This window comes from Mesoplodon densirostris, chromosome 8 (genome assembly GCF_025265405.1).
Source record: "Mesoplodon densirostris isolate mMesDen1 chromosome 8, mMesDen1 primary haplotype, whole genome shotgun sequence".
In the NCBI taxonomy this organism is placed as follows: Eukaryota; Metazoa; Chordata; class Mammalia; order Artiodactyla; family Ziphiidae; genus Mesoplodon; species Mesoplodon densirostris.
The window spans coordinates 95664899-95684049 of record NC_082668.1 but is presented as its reverse complement, the minus strand read 5'-3'; the positions used below and the strand labels follow the sequence as shown (position 1 = coordinate 95684049).

At 39.8% G+C, this 19151-nt stretch overlaps 1 protein-coding gene across 1 annotated transcript in view; it reads left to right on the top strand.

Moving 5' to 3' along the window:
- Positions 1-19151, top strand: part of PDE11A (phosphodiesterase 11A) — a 440483-nt gene that overhangs the window by 334162 nt on the left and 87170 nt on the right. Inside the window, exons 11-12 of the mRNA XM_060106356.1 lie at positions 16094-16240; positions 16503-16610. Of these exons, the coding sequence (XP_059962339.1) occupies positions 16094-16240; positions 16503-16610 (255 nt within the window). The remainder of the gene's footprint in view (positions 1-16093; positions 16241-16502; positions 16611-19151) is intronic.

The window sequence follows — 19151 nt, the reverse complement described above, 5'->3', positions numbered from 1 at the left end:
TTATTGCATGGATCTTTGAAATCCACATTAAACATTTTTTGGGACAAAACAGGTTATGTATATATCACTACTACTAGCAACAACAAAACAACACTTTGATATACCATGTTGAGTAAACTTTAATAAGAAAGCAGTAAACTTTTATAACAGAAACATTTTTTCAAAGAAAAAACTTCAGAATGCCCACCTCACTTAGGAACCATAGGCTTGATGAACAGCCATTTTAAATTAAAGATGCAACACATCACCATCATCTCTCAGGGCTGGTTCTACTTACCTTACACACTGCCTTTAAGATCATTGTAATGTACACAATGCAAGGTGGATTAATCTTATAATCCTTCTTTTAAATAATCTTCTTTCATAAAGAAACTAGAGAAAACATGGAAGTATATAATTAAATATTACATCAACTGCATTTGTTAAAGAAGAAACACTGGATACCTTTCTTTTAAAAACTTGTACCAAATGGTTTTTAATTTTATTTTAAATGTTATATACTGGGAAAAAGGAAAATCTCTTTTGAAATGACCTGTTTCTGTTGAAATGCAGCATTTAAATTTTCAGTGCTGCTAATGAGAACTGTTTCTTTGATAAACATAAGTAATGAGAGCATATTAGAACTATCCAAGAGCCAGGGTTGAAAAGACAGTTCACGTAAGAGAAAGTTTCTCTGTTTCAAAAGGGGGTAGTCACTATAATGTTTCTTTTTCTTTTGGTTCTCACCATGACAAGAAAAATATGTGAGAATCATGTTTTCTCATGCAGGTTATGTTGCTGCATGAAAGATAACAAAGGCAGTTTCTGAGATTAATAGGAAACAGTTACAGATAAGATTGTTTCACCAGAATAGCTCAAGCAGAAGTAAAGGAAAGGCCATATGATTTTTAACTTCTGGTGAAATTCCTGAAATTCACATGTGAAGAGATGATAGAAGTTTCCTTCTCCTATTAAGGGGATCAAAGTAATAGGTCTACTCAAGCCTAGAAAACCAAAGTGAATTAAGCAATAATTGAGAATAATTAAAGTTTAGTAAGAGAGGGGAAATGTTGTACCTAGAAGTTTGCATTTCTTTACACTTTCCTCTCTTTTTCAATATAGAGATTATTGATTACTAATCTTCCTTGTGTTTATGCACTTAAAAAAGACAAATATATAAAATGCTCTTTGACTTGGTTAGCCCTACAATGGGAAGCTTTGCCATTGCATGGGAAGCTTAGGTATTAATAGGTGCCAAGACCCTAAGAGCAAACAGCCTCTAGTGAAGTTCTTCTGAAACATGAGTGTATATAAGGATAATCTGGGAATTGTGTCCAGCTAAGAACCCGTGTTAAACTACAGAGGAGTCAGAAGAAAGCTATGGACCCCTCTCCCCAAATCACACATAAACACATTCGAGCCAATCCACCTAGCTGATTCAGGGACCTAATTCCTACTCTAGGGGTATATTTGAAAACCCTACATTATAAAGTGATTATAAATATTACAGTGATCTATAAAACTGCAGAGAAGGAAAAGGTCACTGTAGGATAAGAGAGAATGAATGGGCCCTGCAGCCTTGGGGCCAGACCACGGCGACTGACACTGTGTGGCTGACAGGATCTTGGTGCTCCGGCCGGGTGTCAGGCCTGAACGTCAGAGGAGGGAGAGCCGAGTTCAGGACACTGGACCACCAGAGACCTCCCAGCCCCAGGTAATGACAATCGGCGAGAGTTCTCGCAGAGATCTCCGTCTCAACGCTAAGACCAGCTCCACTCAATGATCAGCAAGGTACAGTGCTGGACACCCCATGCCAAACAACTAGCAAGACAGAAACACAATGCCACCCATTAACAGAGAGGCTGCCTAAAATCATAATAAGTTCACAGACACCACAAAACACACCACCAGACGCTGTCCTGCCCACCAGAAAGACAATATCCAGCCTCATCCACCAGAACACAGGCATCAGTCCCCTCCACCAGGAAGCCTACACAACCCAGTGAACCGACCTTACCCACTGAGGGCAGACACTAAAAACAATGGAAACTATGAACCTGCAGCCTGCCTAAAGGAGACCCCAAATACAGTAAGTTAAGCAAAATGAGAAGACACAGAAATACACAGCAGATGAAGGAGCAAGGTAAAAACCCACCAGACCAAACAGATGAGGAGGAAATAGGTAGTCTACTTGAAAAAGAATTCAGAGTAATGATAGTAAAGATGATCCAAAATCTTGGAAATAGAATGGAGAAAATACAAGAAACATTTAACAAGGACCTAGAAGAACTAAGAAGCAAACAAACAGTGATGAACAACACAATAAGTGAACTTAAAAATTCTCTAGAAGGAATCAATAGCAGATTAACTGAAGCAGAAGAATGGATAAGTGACCTGGAAGATAAAATAGTGGAAATAACTACCACAGAGCAGAATAAAGAAAAAAGAAGGAAAAGAATTGAGGACAGTCTCAGAGACCTCTGAGACAACATTAAACACACCAACATTCGAATTATAGGGGATCCCAGAAGAAGAAGAGAAAAACAAAGGGACTGAGAAAATATTTGAAGAGATTACATTTGAAAACTTCCCTAACATGGGTAAGGAAATAGTCAAGTCCAGGAAGCACAGACAGTCCCATATAGGATAAATCGAAGGAGAAACATGCCAAGACATATATTAATCAAACTATCAAAAATTAAATACAAACAAAAAATATTAAAAGCAGCATGGGAAAAGCAACAAATAACATACAAGGGAATCCCCATAAGGTTAACAGCTGATCTTTCAGCAGAAACTCTGCAAGCCAGAAGGGTGTGGCAGGACATATTTAAAGTGATGAAAGGGAAAAACCTATAACCAAGATTACTCTCCCCAGCAAGGATCTCATTCAGATTTGACAGAGAAATTAAAACCTTTCCAGACAAGCAAAAGCTAAGAGAATTCAGCACCACCAAACCAGTTTTACAGCAAATGCTAAAGGAACTTCTCTAAGCAGGAAACACAAGGGAGGGAAAAGGCCTACAAAAAACAAACCCAAAACAATTAAGAAAATGGTAATAGAAACATACATATCGATAATTACCTTAAATGTAAATGGATTAAATGCTCCAACCAAAAGACATAGACTGGCTGAATGGATATCAAAAAAAGACCCATACATATGCTGTCTACAAGAGACCCACTTCAGACCTATGGACACATACAGACTGAAAGTGGGGGGATGCAAAAAGATGTTCCATGCAAATGGAAATCAAAAGAAAGCTGGAGTAGCAATTCTCATATCAGACAAAATAGACTTTAAAATAAAGACTATTAGAAGAGACAAAGAAGGACACTACATAACGATTAAAGGATCAATCCAAGAAGAAGATATGACAACTGTAAATATTTATGCACCCAACATAGGAACACCTCAATACGTAAGGCAAATGCTAACAGCCATAAAAGGGGAAATGAACAGTAACACAATCATAGTAGGAGACGTTAACACCCCACTTTCACCAATGGACAGAGCATCCAAAATGAAAGTAAATAAGGAAACACAAGCTTTAAGCGATACTTAAAAAAGATGGACTTAATTGATATTTATAGGACATTCCATCCAAAAACAACAGAATACACTTTCTTCTCAAGTGCTCATGGAACAGTCTCCAGGATAGATCATATCTTGGGTCAAAAATAAAGCCTTGGGGGCTTCCCTGGTGGTGCAGTGTTTGAGAGTCTGCCTGCTGATGCAGGGGACACGGGTTCATGCCCCAGTCCAGGAAGATACCACATGCCGCAGAGTGGCTGGGCCTGTGAGCCATGGCCACTGAGCCTGTGTGTCCGGAGCCTGTGCTCCACAATGGGAGAGGCCACAACAGTGAGAGGCCCGCATACCACACACACACACACACAAAAACAGCTGAAAAAATAAAGCCTTGGTAAATTTTTAAATATTGCAATCTTATCAAGTATCTTTTCTAACCACAACCTTATGAGACTAGATATCACTTACGGGAAAAAGTCTGTAAAAAATACAAACAGGGGCTTCCCTGGTGACGCAGTGGTTGAGAGTCCGCTTGCCGATGCAGGGGACACAGGTTCGTGCCCCAGTCCGGGAAGATCTCACATGCCGTGGAGCAGCTAAGCCCATGAGCCATGGCCGCTGAGCCTGCACATCTGGAGCCTGTGCTCCACAATAGAAGAGGCCACAACAGTGAGAGGCACGCGTACTGAAAAAAAAAAAAAAAATACAAACACATGGAGGCTAAACAATACATTACTAAATAACCAAGAAATCTCTGAAGTAATCCAAGAGTAAATAAAAAATACCTAGAAACAAATGACAATGAAAACACGATGACCCAAAACCTATGGGATGCAGCAAAAGCAGTTCTAAGAGGGAAGTTTATAGCAATACAATCCCACCTCAAGAAACAAGAAACATCTCAAATAAACAACCTAACCTTACACGTAAAGCAATTAGAGAAAGAAGAACAAAAGAAACCAAAGTTAGCAGAAGGAAAGAAATCATAAAGATCAGATCAGAAGTAAATGAAAAAGAAATGAAGGAAACAATAGCAAGATCAATAAAACTAAAGGCTGGTTCTTTGAGAAGATAAAAAAATTGATAAACCATTAGCCAGACTCATCAGGAAAAAAAGGGAGAAGACTCAAATCAATAGAATTAGAAATGAAAAAGGAGAAGTAGCAACTGACACTGAAGAAATACAAAAGATCATGAGAGATTACTACAAGCAACTCTATGCCAATAAAATGGACAACCTGGAAGAAATGGACAAATTCTTAGAAAAACACAAACTTCCGATACTGAACCAGGAAGAAATAGGAAATATAAACAGACCAATCACACGCACTGAAAGTGAAACTGTGATTAAAAATCTTCCAACAAACAAAAGCCCAGGACCAGATGGCTTCACAGGCGAATTCTATCACACATTTAGAGAAGAGCTAACACCTATCCTTCTCAAACTCCTCCAAAATGTAGCAAAGGGAGGAACACTCCCAAACTCATTCTACGAGGCAACCATTGCCCTGATCCCCAAACCAGACAAAGATATCACAAAAAAAGAAAACTACAGGCCAATATCACTGATGAACATAGATGCAGAAATCCTCAACAAAATATTAGCAAACAGAATCCAACAGCCCATTAAAGGGATCATATACCATTATCTCAGGAATGCAAGGATTCTTTAATATATGCAAATCAATCAATGTGATACACCATATTAACAAACTGAAGAATAAAAACCATATGATCATCTCAATAGATGCAGAAAAAGCTTCCCACAAAATTCAGCACCCATTCATGATAAAAACCCTCCAGAAAGTAGGCATAGAGGGAACTTACCTCAACATAATACAGGCCATATATGACAAACCCACAGCCAACATCATTATCAATGGTGAGAAACTGAAACCATTTCCACTAAGATCAGGAACAAGACAAGGTTGCCCACTCTCACCACTATTATTCAACATAGGTTTGGAAGTTTTAGCCACAGCAATTAGAGAAGAAAATAGAAATTAAAGGAATCCAAATCAGAAGAGAAGAAGTAAAGCTGTCACTGTTTGCAGATGACATGATACTATACATAGAGAATCCTAAAGATGCTACCAGAAAACTACTAGAGCTAATCAATGAATTTGGTAAAGTAGCAGGATACAAATTTAGTGCACAGAAATATCTTGCATTCCTATACACTAATGATGAAAAATCTGAAAGAGAAATTAAGGAAACACTCCCATTTACCACTGCAACAAAAAGAATAAAATACCTAGGGATAAACCTACCTAAGGAGACAAAAGACCTGTATGCAGCAAACTATAAGGCACTGATAAAATAAATTAAAGATGATCCAAATTAAAGATGATCCAAACAGATGGAGAGATATACCATGTTCTTGGATTGGAAGAATCAACATTGTGAAAATGACTCTACTACCCCGAGCAATCTACAGATTCATTGCAATCCCTATCAACCTACCAGTGGCCTTTTTCAAAGAACTAGAACAAAAAATTTCACAATTTGTATGGAAACACAAAAGACCCTGAATAACCAAAGCAACCTTGAGAAAGAAAAACAGAATCAGGCACCCTGCCTTCAGACTATACTACAAATCTACAGTAACCAAGACAGTATGGTGCTGGCACAAAAACAGAAATAGAGATCAATGGAACAGGAGAGAAAGCCCAGATAAACCCACACACATATGGTCACCTTATCTTTGTTAAAGGAGGCAAGAATATACAATGGAGAAAAGACAGCCTCTTCAATAAGTGGTGCTGAGAAAACTGGACAGCCACATGGAAAAGAATGAAATTTGAACACTCCCTAACACCATACACAAAAATAAACTCAAAATGGATTAAAGACCTAAATGTAAGGCCAGAGACTGTAAAACTCTTAGAGGAAAACATAGGCAGAACACTCTATGCCATAAATCACAGCAAGATCCTATTTGACCCACCTCCTAGAGAAATGGAAATAAAAAGAAAAATAAACAAATGGGACCTAATGAAACTTCAAAGCTTTTTCACAGCAAAGGAAACCATAAACAAAACGAAAAGACAACCCTCAGAATGGGAGAACATATTTGCAAATGAAGCAACTGACAAAGGATTAATCTCCAAAATATACAAGCAACTCATGCAGCCGAATATCAAAGAAGCAAACAACCCAATCCAAAAATGGGCAGAAGATCTAAATAGACATTTCTCCAAAGAAGATATACAGTTTGCCAACAAACACATGAAAGGATGCTCAACATCACCAATCATTAGAGAAATGCAAATCAAAACTACAATGAGGTATTACCTCACACCAGTCAGAATGGCCATCCTCAAAAAAACTACAAACAATAAATGCTGGAGAGGGTGTGGACAAAAGGGAACCCTCTTGCAGTGTTGGTGGGAATGTAAATTGATACAGTCACTGTGGAGAACAGTATTGAATTTCCTTTAAAAACTAAAAATAGAACTACCATATGACTCAACAGTCCCACTACTGGGCATATACCCTGAGAAAACCATAATTCAAAAAAAGTCATGTACCACAATATTCATTGCATCTCTATTTACAATAGCCAGGACATGGAAGTAACCTAAGTGTCCATCGACAGATGAATGGATAAAGAAGATGTGGCACATGTATACAGTGGAATATTACTCAGCCATAAAAAGAAACAAAATTGAGTTATTTGTAGTGAGGTGGATGGACATAGAGACTGTCATACAGAGTGAAGTAAGTCAGAAAGAGAAAAACAAATACCCTATACTAACACATATATATATGGAATCTAAAAAAATAAATGGTTCTGAAGAACCTAGGAGCAAGACAGGAATAAAGACACAGATATAGAGAATGGACTTGAGAACACAGGGATGGGGAAGGGTAAGCTGGGACAAAGTGAGAGATTGGCATGGACATATATACATTACCAAATGTAAAATAGATAGCTAGTGGAAAGCAGCTGCATAGCACAGGGAGATCAGCTCGATGCTTTGTGTCCACCTAGAGGGGTGGGATCGGGAGGGTGGGAGGCAGACGCAAGAGGGAGGGGATATCGGGATATATGTATACGTATAGCTCGTTCACTTTGTTATACAGCAGAAACTAACACACTGTTGTAAAGCAGTTATACTCCAATAAAGATGTTAAAAAAAATAAGAAGGAATGGATGAAGGGGAATGAGCTTGTACAGAAAATGGGGCTTGAATTTCAATTGGCAGAGTAAGGAAGAAGTCAAACCCCATGGGTGGAGGGGTAGAATAATCTGCAATAGAGGGAGAGATGAGAAAAAGGATAATAAATTGCCCATCCTGATGCATCCATGGAAGACTGGAAGATGGTAACACTGGATGGGCAATGTAGAACCAGTTTATGAAGTGCCTTGGATACCAAGCTAAGGAATTTTACTTCATTCAGCAAGCCACAATGAGTCCTTAAAGGCATTTAAAGAGGGATTGACATGGTAAAAATGGTATCGGCTGAATTAAAGGGATAAAGTCTAAGTTTTAACATAAAAACATATACTATGTTTATTATTTATTTTAATATGAGATAGAATAAGGCCTAATAATTCTTTTAAAGAAATATTTCTTCACAGTTCTTAGACATTTATATTCATTCTTAGGTTCTAAGTTTTACTGCTTCTATATATAAATCTAGCCCATGAACTGCAGAGGTTGACTATGGCATTGTTGTATGCCTGACCCCAAGAACACAAGGAGGACTCAGATCTTCACATCACTGCCACACACACCACCAGGTGGCTTCCCAGCCTTTTGCAGCTTCTGTGTTGTGTGTAGATTGAGTGAGCTGGTGGAGCCTGGGAATGTGCTAGGCCAGCATATTCTTGGTAACCGACAGTGCACTACTGAAACTTCATTGCTTCCTCTTTTTGGAATTCTGTATCTTTCCCATGTTTCACATGTCGTGGATAAATCTGTGAGCCACCTAAGTGTGCCAGCTTTCCCTGTTCGGAAGTTGGTGTAGGTAAGCAAACTTGTACTGCGATTCAAAAGGGCCTGTGTCCTCCTTTCTTTTTTTTTTTTTTTTTTTTTTTTTTGCGGTACACGGGCCTCTCACTGTTGTGGCCTCTCCCGTTGCGGAGCACAGGCTCCAGACGCACAGGCCCATCGGCCATGGCTCACGGGCCTAGCCGCTCCGCGGCATGTGGGATCTTCCCGGACCGGGGCACAAACCTGTGTCCCCTGCATCGGCAGGCGGACTCTCAACCACTGTGCCACCAGGGAAGCCCCTGTGTCCTCCTTTCTTGAGGAAGAAAAGAAATTAGTTAAAATTTCACCCTTCACCACTGGACAGGGGCCTGTGTGCTATCTAAATGACTAGTTACTTGTAGTACTACTAGTCCCTCTAAAGCCTGAGTATGTGTGTGTTTTAAGCATATCTCAGCTGTGTCCCAAATATACAAGAGAAACCTTCACAGAATCCCATCCAGACAGAAGGCTCCCTCGTCTCTCTGCTCTCCACTCCACTGTATATCACCTGCTTGCTGCTTCCCTTATTTTACTAAGTTATCTTGTCCAGCCAAGGGTGATATTAGAGTCCCATCAATGCTCTGCTGATGAGTCTGAGCTAAGGTCGTTTGCCTGAAGTCTGCCTCTGCTCCCTCAGAGGACAAATTATTTTTTGCAGGGTAGTCTTGGGAGTATGTAGTTGGTTCTGTGTTCACAGTAATCAAAACAAAGCTAACAACTGGAGCTTATGCCAAAATCAGTTGCAAGTTGAGACTTCCCCAAATGGATTCAAATACGTACAGACCAAAACATTGTCCCTTCAAATGGATCCAGGCTGCCCATCATAAAAAATGGATCAACAGGCTAGTCATCTGGGAATCACAAACACTGCTCACGGTGCACCCAAGTTAGCTGCATAATGCGGGCATGGGAAACCCTTCGACTTGGCAGCGGTCTGCTTTTAGAAACAATATAGTGGTTAGGCGCCAGGGTCTAGAACCAGACTCCTCAGGTTCAAATCCACCTCTGCCAATCACAACAATGCAAATTTGAGCAAATTGTCTATCATCTGTTTCAGTTGGCTCATCTATAACATGGGATTAGGAATATTCCTTACCTCTTAGGGTCCCTCTTAGGAAATCAAATGAGTTAATATACATAAACTGCTAGAAGAGTGCCTGGCATGTATGTAGTAAGTGCTATAACAGTGCTGGCAAAACAGACATCTTTGCAGTCCCTTCCACATTACCTCAGCCCAGTGTCCTGTCTTCATTATTTCATTAAGCCCAGAATCCTTTGGTCCAGAGGGCTTAGTGAGTGAGTGGGTTGGGTTGGCAACACAGTTCTCCTTTGAATTTCTAGGGCTGGACCACCGCCTACTTTGTTGTTTCTTCCCATTTTCTGAGCATCACAAAATGTAATACTCTTGTGTCAAGGGATCCAGGATAGTATTTTAACATTTTATAGCCTCTTTGTAAAGCTACCTTTTCAGTTTTAGAGGAGACAGTTTTATGACTCCCTTTGATAACCACTTAACTATTAAGACCCAAACAAAGAAGAGGAATGGTCAAAGGGTATCAGGTACCCCCAGACAGCTAGAGTCCCACTTCTTGAACATTATTCAAATTAGCTCCAGAACTCATAATTCTGTGTTTTCATTTATTGTTACAATAAAGTAAATGTTTTTTTTAACCAAATGTTATTTCCTGGCTATTAATTCAGTAGTTATTTCGGATTGTAGCACTCCTCTTTGATTTAGGGATATGGTACCTTATAAATATTTAAAAGTTGAAGACTGACACTTGGAGAAATTGACTTTGATTTGTTTTGTTAATATCCTATGGCTAGAGTAGTTATAGCTTTGGAAGATGTGACCCCATTCTCTACCTATCAGAAGAGATGGGGTGCATATGGCTCTATAACAAGGAAATTTGGGGATGCTCTTCTCAAATCTTTTGCAGACTAGACCTCCATGTGCACCTCCAGAGGACACACACTACTCTTTATTCTTCATAGATTTCTCTAGAAACTGCTCTTGAACCCAGGAATGTAGATGAAAGCTATCCATACTTCTCAAAATAGCTGAAAATGGTCATTCCTGAAAGGCTTGGGACTTTCTCTGCATCTACAAATGTCAGCAAGGGTTTACGACAGGGCTCAGGATGATCTATAGACTGGTATTATTTAACTGTGGATCACTCAACCTAGTAGGGGAAAAAAGACAAGGTCAATGAGGATGGGTCTTGGTGAACCAGAGGTCATCTTACATTTTTCAACCTAATGTTCTTATTTCCTTTCCATTAACATTTCATAATGAAAAAAATGCCTATATTCTTTAATTTTTAAGATAATTAAGCGAATTTAGTGCCTTTGAAGGGTAGAGGATTTATAATGGCATCAGGGAATATGCTATTAATAATCCACGAGACAGGGGCACCTGCAGAGCAGCAATGCAGTCTCCATCGCCATTTCTGCCCTTTGGCAACAAGCTATAAGAGGGTTGCCAGCGCAGAACAAAACTCCTCTCCTGAAACCAGAAAGACTTGTGTCTTCTGGGACAAGGCTTCTACCCTCTTGGGAAGTGGTTTTCCAGTTGGATTCGAGTTTGAATTTGAACAAATTACAACAAGCACAGAACATTCTAAGTACCTGGCATTCTCTGTATGCAAAGCCCTGAAACATGTGATGGAAGTAGAGAGTCATTCTGGAGCTTCCCTAAGGGAGAGAAGCATGCCATCTGCCTCTGAGATTTTTACAGCCTAATAAGCGAGGTCAGGATGACCCAAGTGAACACAGAACAAGAGAAAGAGGTCTACGTGGTTGCAGCCAGGCCATGCACAGAAACAAAGGGGCTAAATCCAAAGGCTGGCTTACCTCTGAGTTCTCCAAGCTGATCATTTAAGGCACCATTTAATAAAGATAATTTCAATGATTTCTAGATAAAGATGGTAGAGTAAACACACTCATTTTCTTTTATTCCTTCCTTAAGCCCCACTAAAACAACAATAAAGGGACTTTTTTAAAGGCATAAATTCTCAAAGATAAAGAAATTGGGAAGGGATTTAACCATGACAAAATTTTGAAAGCTAGAAAACAGATGGATGAATATTAATTCAGCAAACCCAAGAAAGCCAAAATTAGCTAAGTGGGAAAAGCTGAGAGGTAAACAGATTTATGCCACAGACCCCTCTCCCCCAAATAGCTCAGGAATTGGCTAATTAAGTATCTTTGGAAATAGGGATGAAGGTAGGGCTGTAAACAAGAAAATGGAGAATCTAAGAAGCAGTTAGATCTCCAGATCCTTCGTCCCACACGTCCACTCCATAAAGACTGGAGGCTTATCCTCTGAAGCAGGTATAATAGCAGCTCTTTGGGATAAGGGGGCAGCAGTGCAGAGCTTGAGGATAGGAATACAGGCTGGAAACAAGGGGATTGAATGAAGTGATATACCAATGCTGAGCTCCTCCAATCCCCATCCCTGTAACACCCAGAAGATTCTTCTCCGGGGAATCTGAGTAGCTAAAGAGCAAAGGCCCGAAGATACAGACATTCAGTAGCTTCCCCAAGGAAACAGGTCAGTCAGATCCCTCTTCAGAGAAGACCCCAGAAGCCCTAATAGAAGCTTTCAGTGCCCCATTTTTAAACGGGGGCTGAAAACCAAAGATCACCACACAGCTAGGGAAAACTTCTAATACCTCTAAAGCAGTCAAATATATTAAAATGATTAAGGAAGGATAAGCTGATTGAGAAAGAGGCTAAACCATCAACAAGTGGATTAAGAATGTATTTACCATTGTGGTGAATACATGTAATGGAACAATATTCAGCCTTAAAAAAGAAGGAAATACTGTCAAAGGGTACAACATGGATGAACCCTGAAGACATTATACTAAGTGAAACAAGCCAATCACAAAAGGACAAGTACTACATGATTCCACTTATATGAGGTATCTGAAGAAGTCAAATTCATAGAGACAGAAATGAAAATGGTGGTTGCCAGGAGGGAGGGGGAAATGGGAAGTTGTTGTTCGTTGGGTACAGGGTTTCACTCACACAAGGTGAAAATGTTCTAGACATCTGTTGTACAACAATGTAAATATAGTTAACAATACTTAAAAATTAAGAGGATACATTTATGCTATATGTTTTCTAACCACAATGAAAAAGGGAGAGACTAAAAATGAAGGGAGTGAAGTAAACTCTGAAGGGAGAAGAAAATGTTAAATAGAATTATTAACATCCTCACCATGGTGAGAGAAGACATTGAATCCATGAAACAAAATTAAGGTGCTATTAAAACATTTTTAAAAACCCAGACAAAAAAGAAGAGCTCTTAGAAATGAAAACTGTGATATTAAAATATCAAGAATAAAGAGAGAGACTATTTCCTAGAAAGTAGAGAAAAAAGAAAAGAAATGAAATATAGGAGGAAACAGAGAAAAAAAAAAAAAACAGTCCAGAGGTCAATTAAAGGGAATTCCAGAAAAGGAAAGAAGGGAAGAAATCATCAAAGAGTGCATTTTTCAGTTTTTCCTAGAATTAAAGGACATGATTTTCCAGATTAAAGGGCACACCAGGTACCTAGGATTATGATTAAAAATAAACTCACACCTAGGCACATTTTCATGATATTTCAGAACTCTGGAAGCAAAAAGAAGATCCTACAAAAACAGAGAGGGAGGAGGAGTCATTTTCAAAGGTAATGGATTCACAATAGCTTCTGACTTGTCAAAAGTAACATCTAAAGCTAATAGAGAATGCCTTAAAAATTCTAATGGCATGATTTCCAACCTAGAAATTGATATCTAGACAAACTACCAATCAAATGTGACAATAATATGAAGACATTTCAGACATGCAAGCTCTCATAAATTTACCCAGCACACACACCTTTTCTTGGGAAGCTATTGGAAGACATGTCTCACCAAAATAAGGAGAGAGCCAGAAAAGAGAAAGATGTGGGATACAGAAATAAAAGAGGGATGAAGACACCCCCAAAATTATGGTGAAGAAACATCTAGGATGAAAGCTATATACCAGGCTGAGAAGACTGCCAGTCCAGATTGCAGTTCAGAAAGTTCCAACAGAGACTTCTTCATAAAACTGATAGAATACCCAAAGTATCTGAATATTTTCAGATGAGATTTAGGCAATTGGTGGAGAATTTCAAGGTTGAATTAGTGATAAGGATGGAGAAAACTAAGCGCACATTAAGGAAGACAGTTATTAACTCTGAGAATACAAAATGCTGTCGAGAAAAGGAAAAGTAATCATACTAAATTGTGTGACTTAGCTATGAGTATCTTTTACAGAGTCATCACAGTATAAACCCTGAATATTTCTCTAAACAAAGTTATTATATTATTATACTGGGGAGTGAGAAGGGATAGTGTATGAGGTAGCAGAGGTTGACAGATACAGTGTAAGACAGCTTCATCTTCATCTTCAATGGAGGGAAGTTAGTAGATAGTGCTTAAATCAGAAAATAATTTAAAAATTAAATCACAAGCACCTTACTTTGCCAAATACACAAAAAAGTGTATCTAGATGATTTGAACGTGGTTGCCTCTAGGTAAGGGAAAATTTTGGTACTGGTAGAGTTCTGCTAGTGTGTGTGTGTGTGTGCGTGCGTGTGTGCGCATGTGCGCGCGTGCACACGTATAACTAACCTTGCAGATCTAACTTACTCTTTTTTTTTTTTGCGGTATGTGGGCCTCTCACTGTTATGGCCTCTCCCGTTGCGGAGCACAGGCTCCGGACGCACAGGCCCAGCGGCCATGGCTCACGGGCCCAGCCGCTCCGCGGCATGTGGGATCTTCCCAGACCAGGGCACGAACCCGTTTCCCCTGCATCAGCAGGCGGACTCTCAACCACTGCACCACCAGGGAAGCCCTAACTTACTCTTAAAACTATGTGCATGTATAACTTTGATCTTAAATTATTTTTTTAGTATTTCTTTATTTGGTTACGCCGGGTCTTAGTTGCGGCACGCAGGATCTAGTTCCCTGACCAGGGATCGAACCCGGGCACCCTGCATTGGGAGCGTGGAGTCTTAGCCACTGGACCACCAGAGAGGTCCCTGATTTTAAATTATTTTTAAAGCAAAAAGCAAGGTGTTAAAGTGCTTAGCATGAGGCCAGGAACTCCAAATAAGGACACCTACACACAAAGACTATTTCCACCACCACCGTGTTTGAATTTCACAAGCCTCACCCTTTTCATTCCAAGGAGCTAGATTCTACAAATATGTTTTTTTTTTTTTTTTTTTTCTTTTTGCGGTATGCGGGCCTCTCACTGTTGTGGCCTCTCCCGTTGCGGAGCACAGGCTCCGGACGCGCAGGCCCAGCGGCCATGGCTCACGGGCCCAGCCGCTCCGCGGCATATGGGATCCTCCCAGACCGGGGCACGAACCCGTATCCCCTGCATCGGCAGGCGGACTCTCAACCACTGCGCCACCAGGGAGGCCCCTACAAATATGTTAATATAGTAAAATGATTCACTGAAAGATAAGCTGATTAATTTTTAACAAAAATAAACAATCAGCAGAATAGCAGGCAAATTGTCCCATAATGTATGTATTTGTTCATTGTTCTTCCATGTTGTGGTGAATAACCAGTGTTTGGATTTTAGCCTAGAGGTGTGTGCGCCTATGGAGGAGCATGGGGCTGAGAAAGAAGGATTGATTCAGTGGTTTCTGCGATGCTTTGAGTGAGCAGAGTTGGATTTCATTGCTCAGCCAAAGTGGTCCCAGGGCATAAGTTACTCCTTGGGTAGTTTACACCCAGTGAATAGACTAGGAATATGAATACAGAATGGTCCCTGATAATCTGAAAACATAGAAATGATTCCCTTTTCAAGAGTGGCCCAATGAAACCAGCAAAAATAATTATTCCCCAAGACTTTTTATGCCCTTTAAGTTTGTATAGGGCAACTGACTGACAGCTGCTTAACATGAGCGTTTTGAAAACACTGGATATGTACGACCAGTATTATAATTACGTTGTGAATGTTTTTATAGAATGACACTAAACTATATTGCAAATTTATTCCTTCAATGAAACATATGCTCCAAACATCTCTATCCTATTAAGAAACACATTTTGCACTAGAAATGTGCTGTCTGATCCTTTCCATCTTTCTGAATATACAGAACATGTGTGTAACAAAGAGCAAGTACACAGCTACAGGATATAAGGATGCAAGAAACAAGGCAAAGTGGTGTATTCCCATGTCCTTCTCCTGAATAGTGGCAATTAAACTTCACAGCTGCTGGCTGCCCAGATGTTTCTTGTGTTTAGTGCTCTGTAATATGCATCAGAATACACTGTATGACTGCAGTGTCAGTAAACTAGACTGCTTTGTATTCTAAATTCTGCAGACTAGATCCAGTGTGTATATTTTTTCTTCAGATTAGCTTCCCTCTCCCCTATCGCCTTCATTTGCTTGGGGCATTAGCAGTTCAGAAACAAAAGACATTTCCAGCTCAGACTTTAGCTGTATCAGAGTGTAAGTGCAGGTCAGGTCTGATTTATGTGGCACGTCTGGTAAGCAGGAGAGGAGAGCAAGATGAAGGGTTTGGGAAAGCTGGTGAACTTGGCTTGACTTATGTCTTCTGCTTTTGTAGGCAGCCAACATCCCTTTGGTGTCAGAACTTGCCATCAACGACATACATTTTGATGACTTTTCTCTCGACGTTGACACCATGATCACGGCTGCTCTTCGGATGTTCATGGAGCTGGGGATGGTACAGAAATTTAAAATCGACTATGAGGTATGATGTTCTGTCATGGACGATCCCAGGAGTGCACCTGGAACAACATGGTAGCCACTTTGAGCCTCAGGTTTCCCGAATACAAATTGGGGAAGTTAATACTTTCCTTGCACACCTGGTGGGATTACCGTGAGAATCCTGTGAGATGTTTGTGGAAGGACTTTGATGGTTGAGGATTACTCAGACAGAAGACATCATTTTGGTAATGGTCCACCAGAGATACATACAACTTCCTGACATAACCTTTCCCTTCCCATTTCAGACACTGTGTAGGTGGCTTCTGACAGTAAGGAAAAATTATCGGATGGTTCTATACCACAACTGGAGACATGCCTTCAACGTGTGCCAGCTGATGTTCGCAATGTTAACTGTAAGTGTGTTCGGTGACGATGGAAGGTCATCTGTCATTTGTGAGGACCTACAGGCTTCCCCTTCATGTTCCCATTTCTCTGACAAATTGCCTTGTGACTTATTTTATTTTGGAAGTTACCTACCCTGGTGATGAGAGTATATATTTCACAATGATCTCTGAGCTTTAAGGCTGTAAGATCACTGACACCTTGAAGCAGGTGTAGTCTTGGAATGATTGCTTTAGTCTCGTTTTAATGTTTTATCTTGGGAAACTGGGGGTTTTTTTAACAAAAGAAATGCTTGGATTTTCAAAGCAATCTTTTTGCAGAGGATATGGGGATGAATGACTAAACAAAGAGATCCACTGGATAAGACTTTCTAGGCTGGTAGAAAGCCAAAGAAGGGGTGTGTGAACATTACCCCCAGGGACACGGGAATCCTGAGAGATGCTTATCTGAGAGAAGGTCCAGGGAGGCCCCGGGAAGGAAGGAGCAGGAGCGAATGCTCTCAGGGTTTAGGGGTACACTAGGCTTCAAACCTTTGCTCGAGGTGCCGTAACTCAGTTAAGGTGGCCAGTCTGTTTTAATGGAGACAGCCAGGGCAGCTGGCCAGACGTAAGCCTTGGAATTTAATCTAACAGGAAATGTTTGTGGCAAAGACTGAAACAAAATCCTATATTCACCTCCATTTGCTGGCAAAAAATAAGGCTTGTTTTGGTTTTATTTGTACGTATACTGTTAAGCTATCATCAAGTAAAATGGTTTCTGGCTTAAATATATTGGTTTCTTTGGCCTCCTGGTGATATATACATATATATGTGCCCATATGTGTGTGTGTAAACATTTACCACACACAAAAAAAAGAGAAGACCTATTTTGGATTCTCCTAACATAAATCCAAATACCTTACATCTTTGCACCCAGATTAAAATTTAAACCCAAAAGAAGGAACTCCAAATGACATTTCCTTTGGTTCACATGAAGGAAGACTTCCGTTCCTTCCTCATGAAATGTTCTGCCCCCTTCTCTGCCTACTCAAATTTTACTCATTCTTTAAAAGGCATTGACCTAATGCCAGTTTTCCCGTGAAGTCTTTGCTTTCCATTAATCATCAATAATTTCAGTAATCATCAGCACTCATCAGTAATTACTTACTTCTCTGCACTGTGTCTAGTACAACACATCTTTCTTTCTGCTGTGTATTTTAAGTTAAAGATCTCTCATTTTCCTATAAAGTAAGCAGCTTGAGGCTAAAGAGATAATTTGTTGTTCTTGCAATAATCTTAATTTATCTATCTGTTGAGAGCATCACCAGCACCCTGTACTCAATCATGTACTTGGTAGGTTTTCAACAAATTTGTGTTGGATTGACTTGAACTCAAATGCACATGTAGCATAAGAAGATGAGACCAAAATATCTTCATTGTTATACTCAAGGACTTGTTTTTTGGGTCGTCAACTGCTTAAGGAGCAAGGAGAATAACCTGGAAAAACTGGACTGGCCCCATCTCACTGTAACATACACCATGAAAGCAGACAAGTGAGGAAGGAAGATGCTTTGAGCTGTGAGCCTTAATTGCTGAAGTGCCAAAATTACACGAAAAAAACAAAAACAAAAACCCTTTCGTCTTGCTTTTTCATATCAGATCTCAGTAGACAAGGAATAACTTTCTGTGTGTAGAGTTTATGTACATGGCTCACAGAGGACATTTAATAAAGAAATTATTAACCTGTTATTTTGGAAAACATATGGATTTGTGGTGAATTTCCAAAATAAGTAAGCAGGAACCTTGTTCAACAAAGGATTGGAGATGTCAAAAGCAGAAATAGATTTTACGACAAGCCTTAAAAATAGTTGGGATGGGGGAAGCTGGCAAGAGCTTCGGGGTCAGGTGGACACTTAGGAGAAAATGGAATCGACACCCAGTTTTCTTCAGTAAATGTTTCCACAATATGGACAATCTTGATCCTTTTCGAGAAATTGAAGACAGCAGAACTCTCAAACTATGTCAACCACAATGGAGGTACTCTTACTGCCAAAATATTTCAAGGGTATAATTGTTTTTGCAAGTCCGCTTAGCAACCTTGAGGAGTATCACTGTTTGAGCAAGTCTGGGTTTTGTTTTCGTATTAATACTAGCTCAAAAAGAGAAGAATTCACTCTTAAAGTTCTCCTGGTCGGGGTGGGGCTGCGGGGTAGGGTGGGCAGAGGTTGCAAAATAAAAACATGACTTTGGGAAAAATACATTGGTGAATGTTATTTTTTTCTCCCTCACATTGAATAGAATAGCCACATCTGGAAAAGATATTATTTTCTGCTCATTAAATGTTGCTGAACTTGACTAAGGGTTACAGTAGGTTGAAAATGTCAACTTTTTTTTGTCCCTAACACAAGCAGTCTCCTCTCCAACTTGACCATGGGCAGCCTGGTTAATCAGAATTTTTTCAGTAAGAAAATAATTATAGAAATAACAAATATTTCTTGATCAGGGAAGAAAAAGTGAACTCAATTCCTTCAACAATTCTGACTTCTGGAATACGACCTCAGTAGGCAAAGTAGG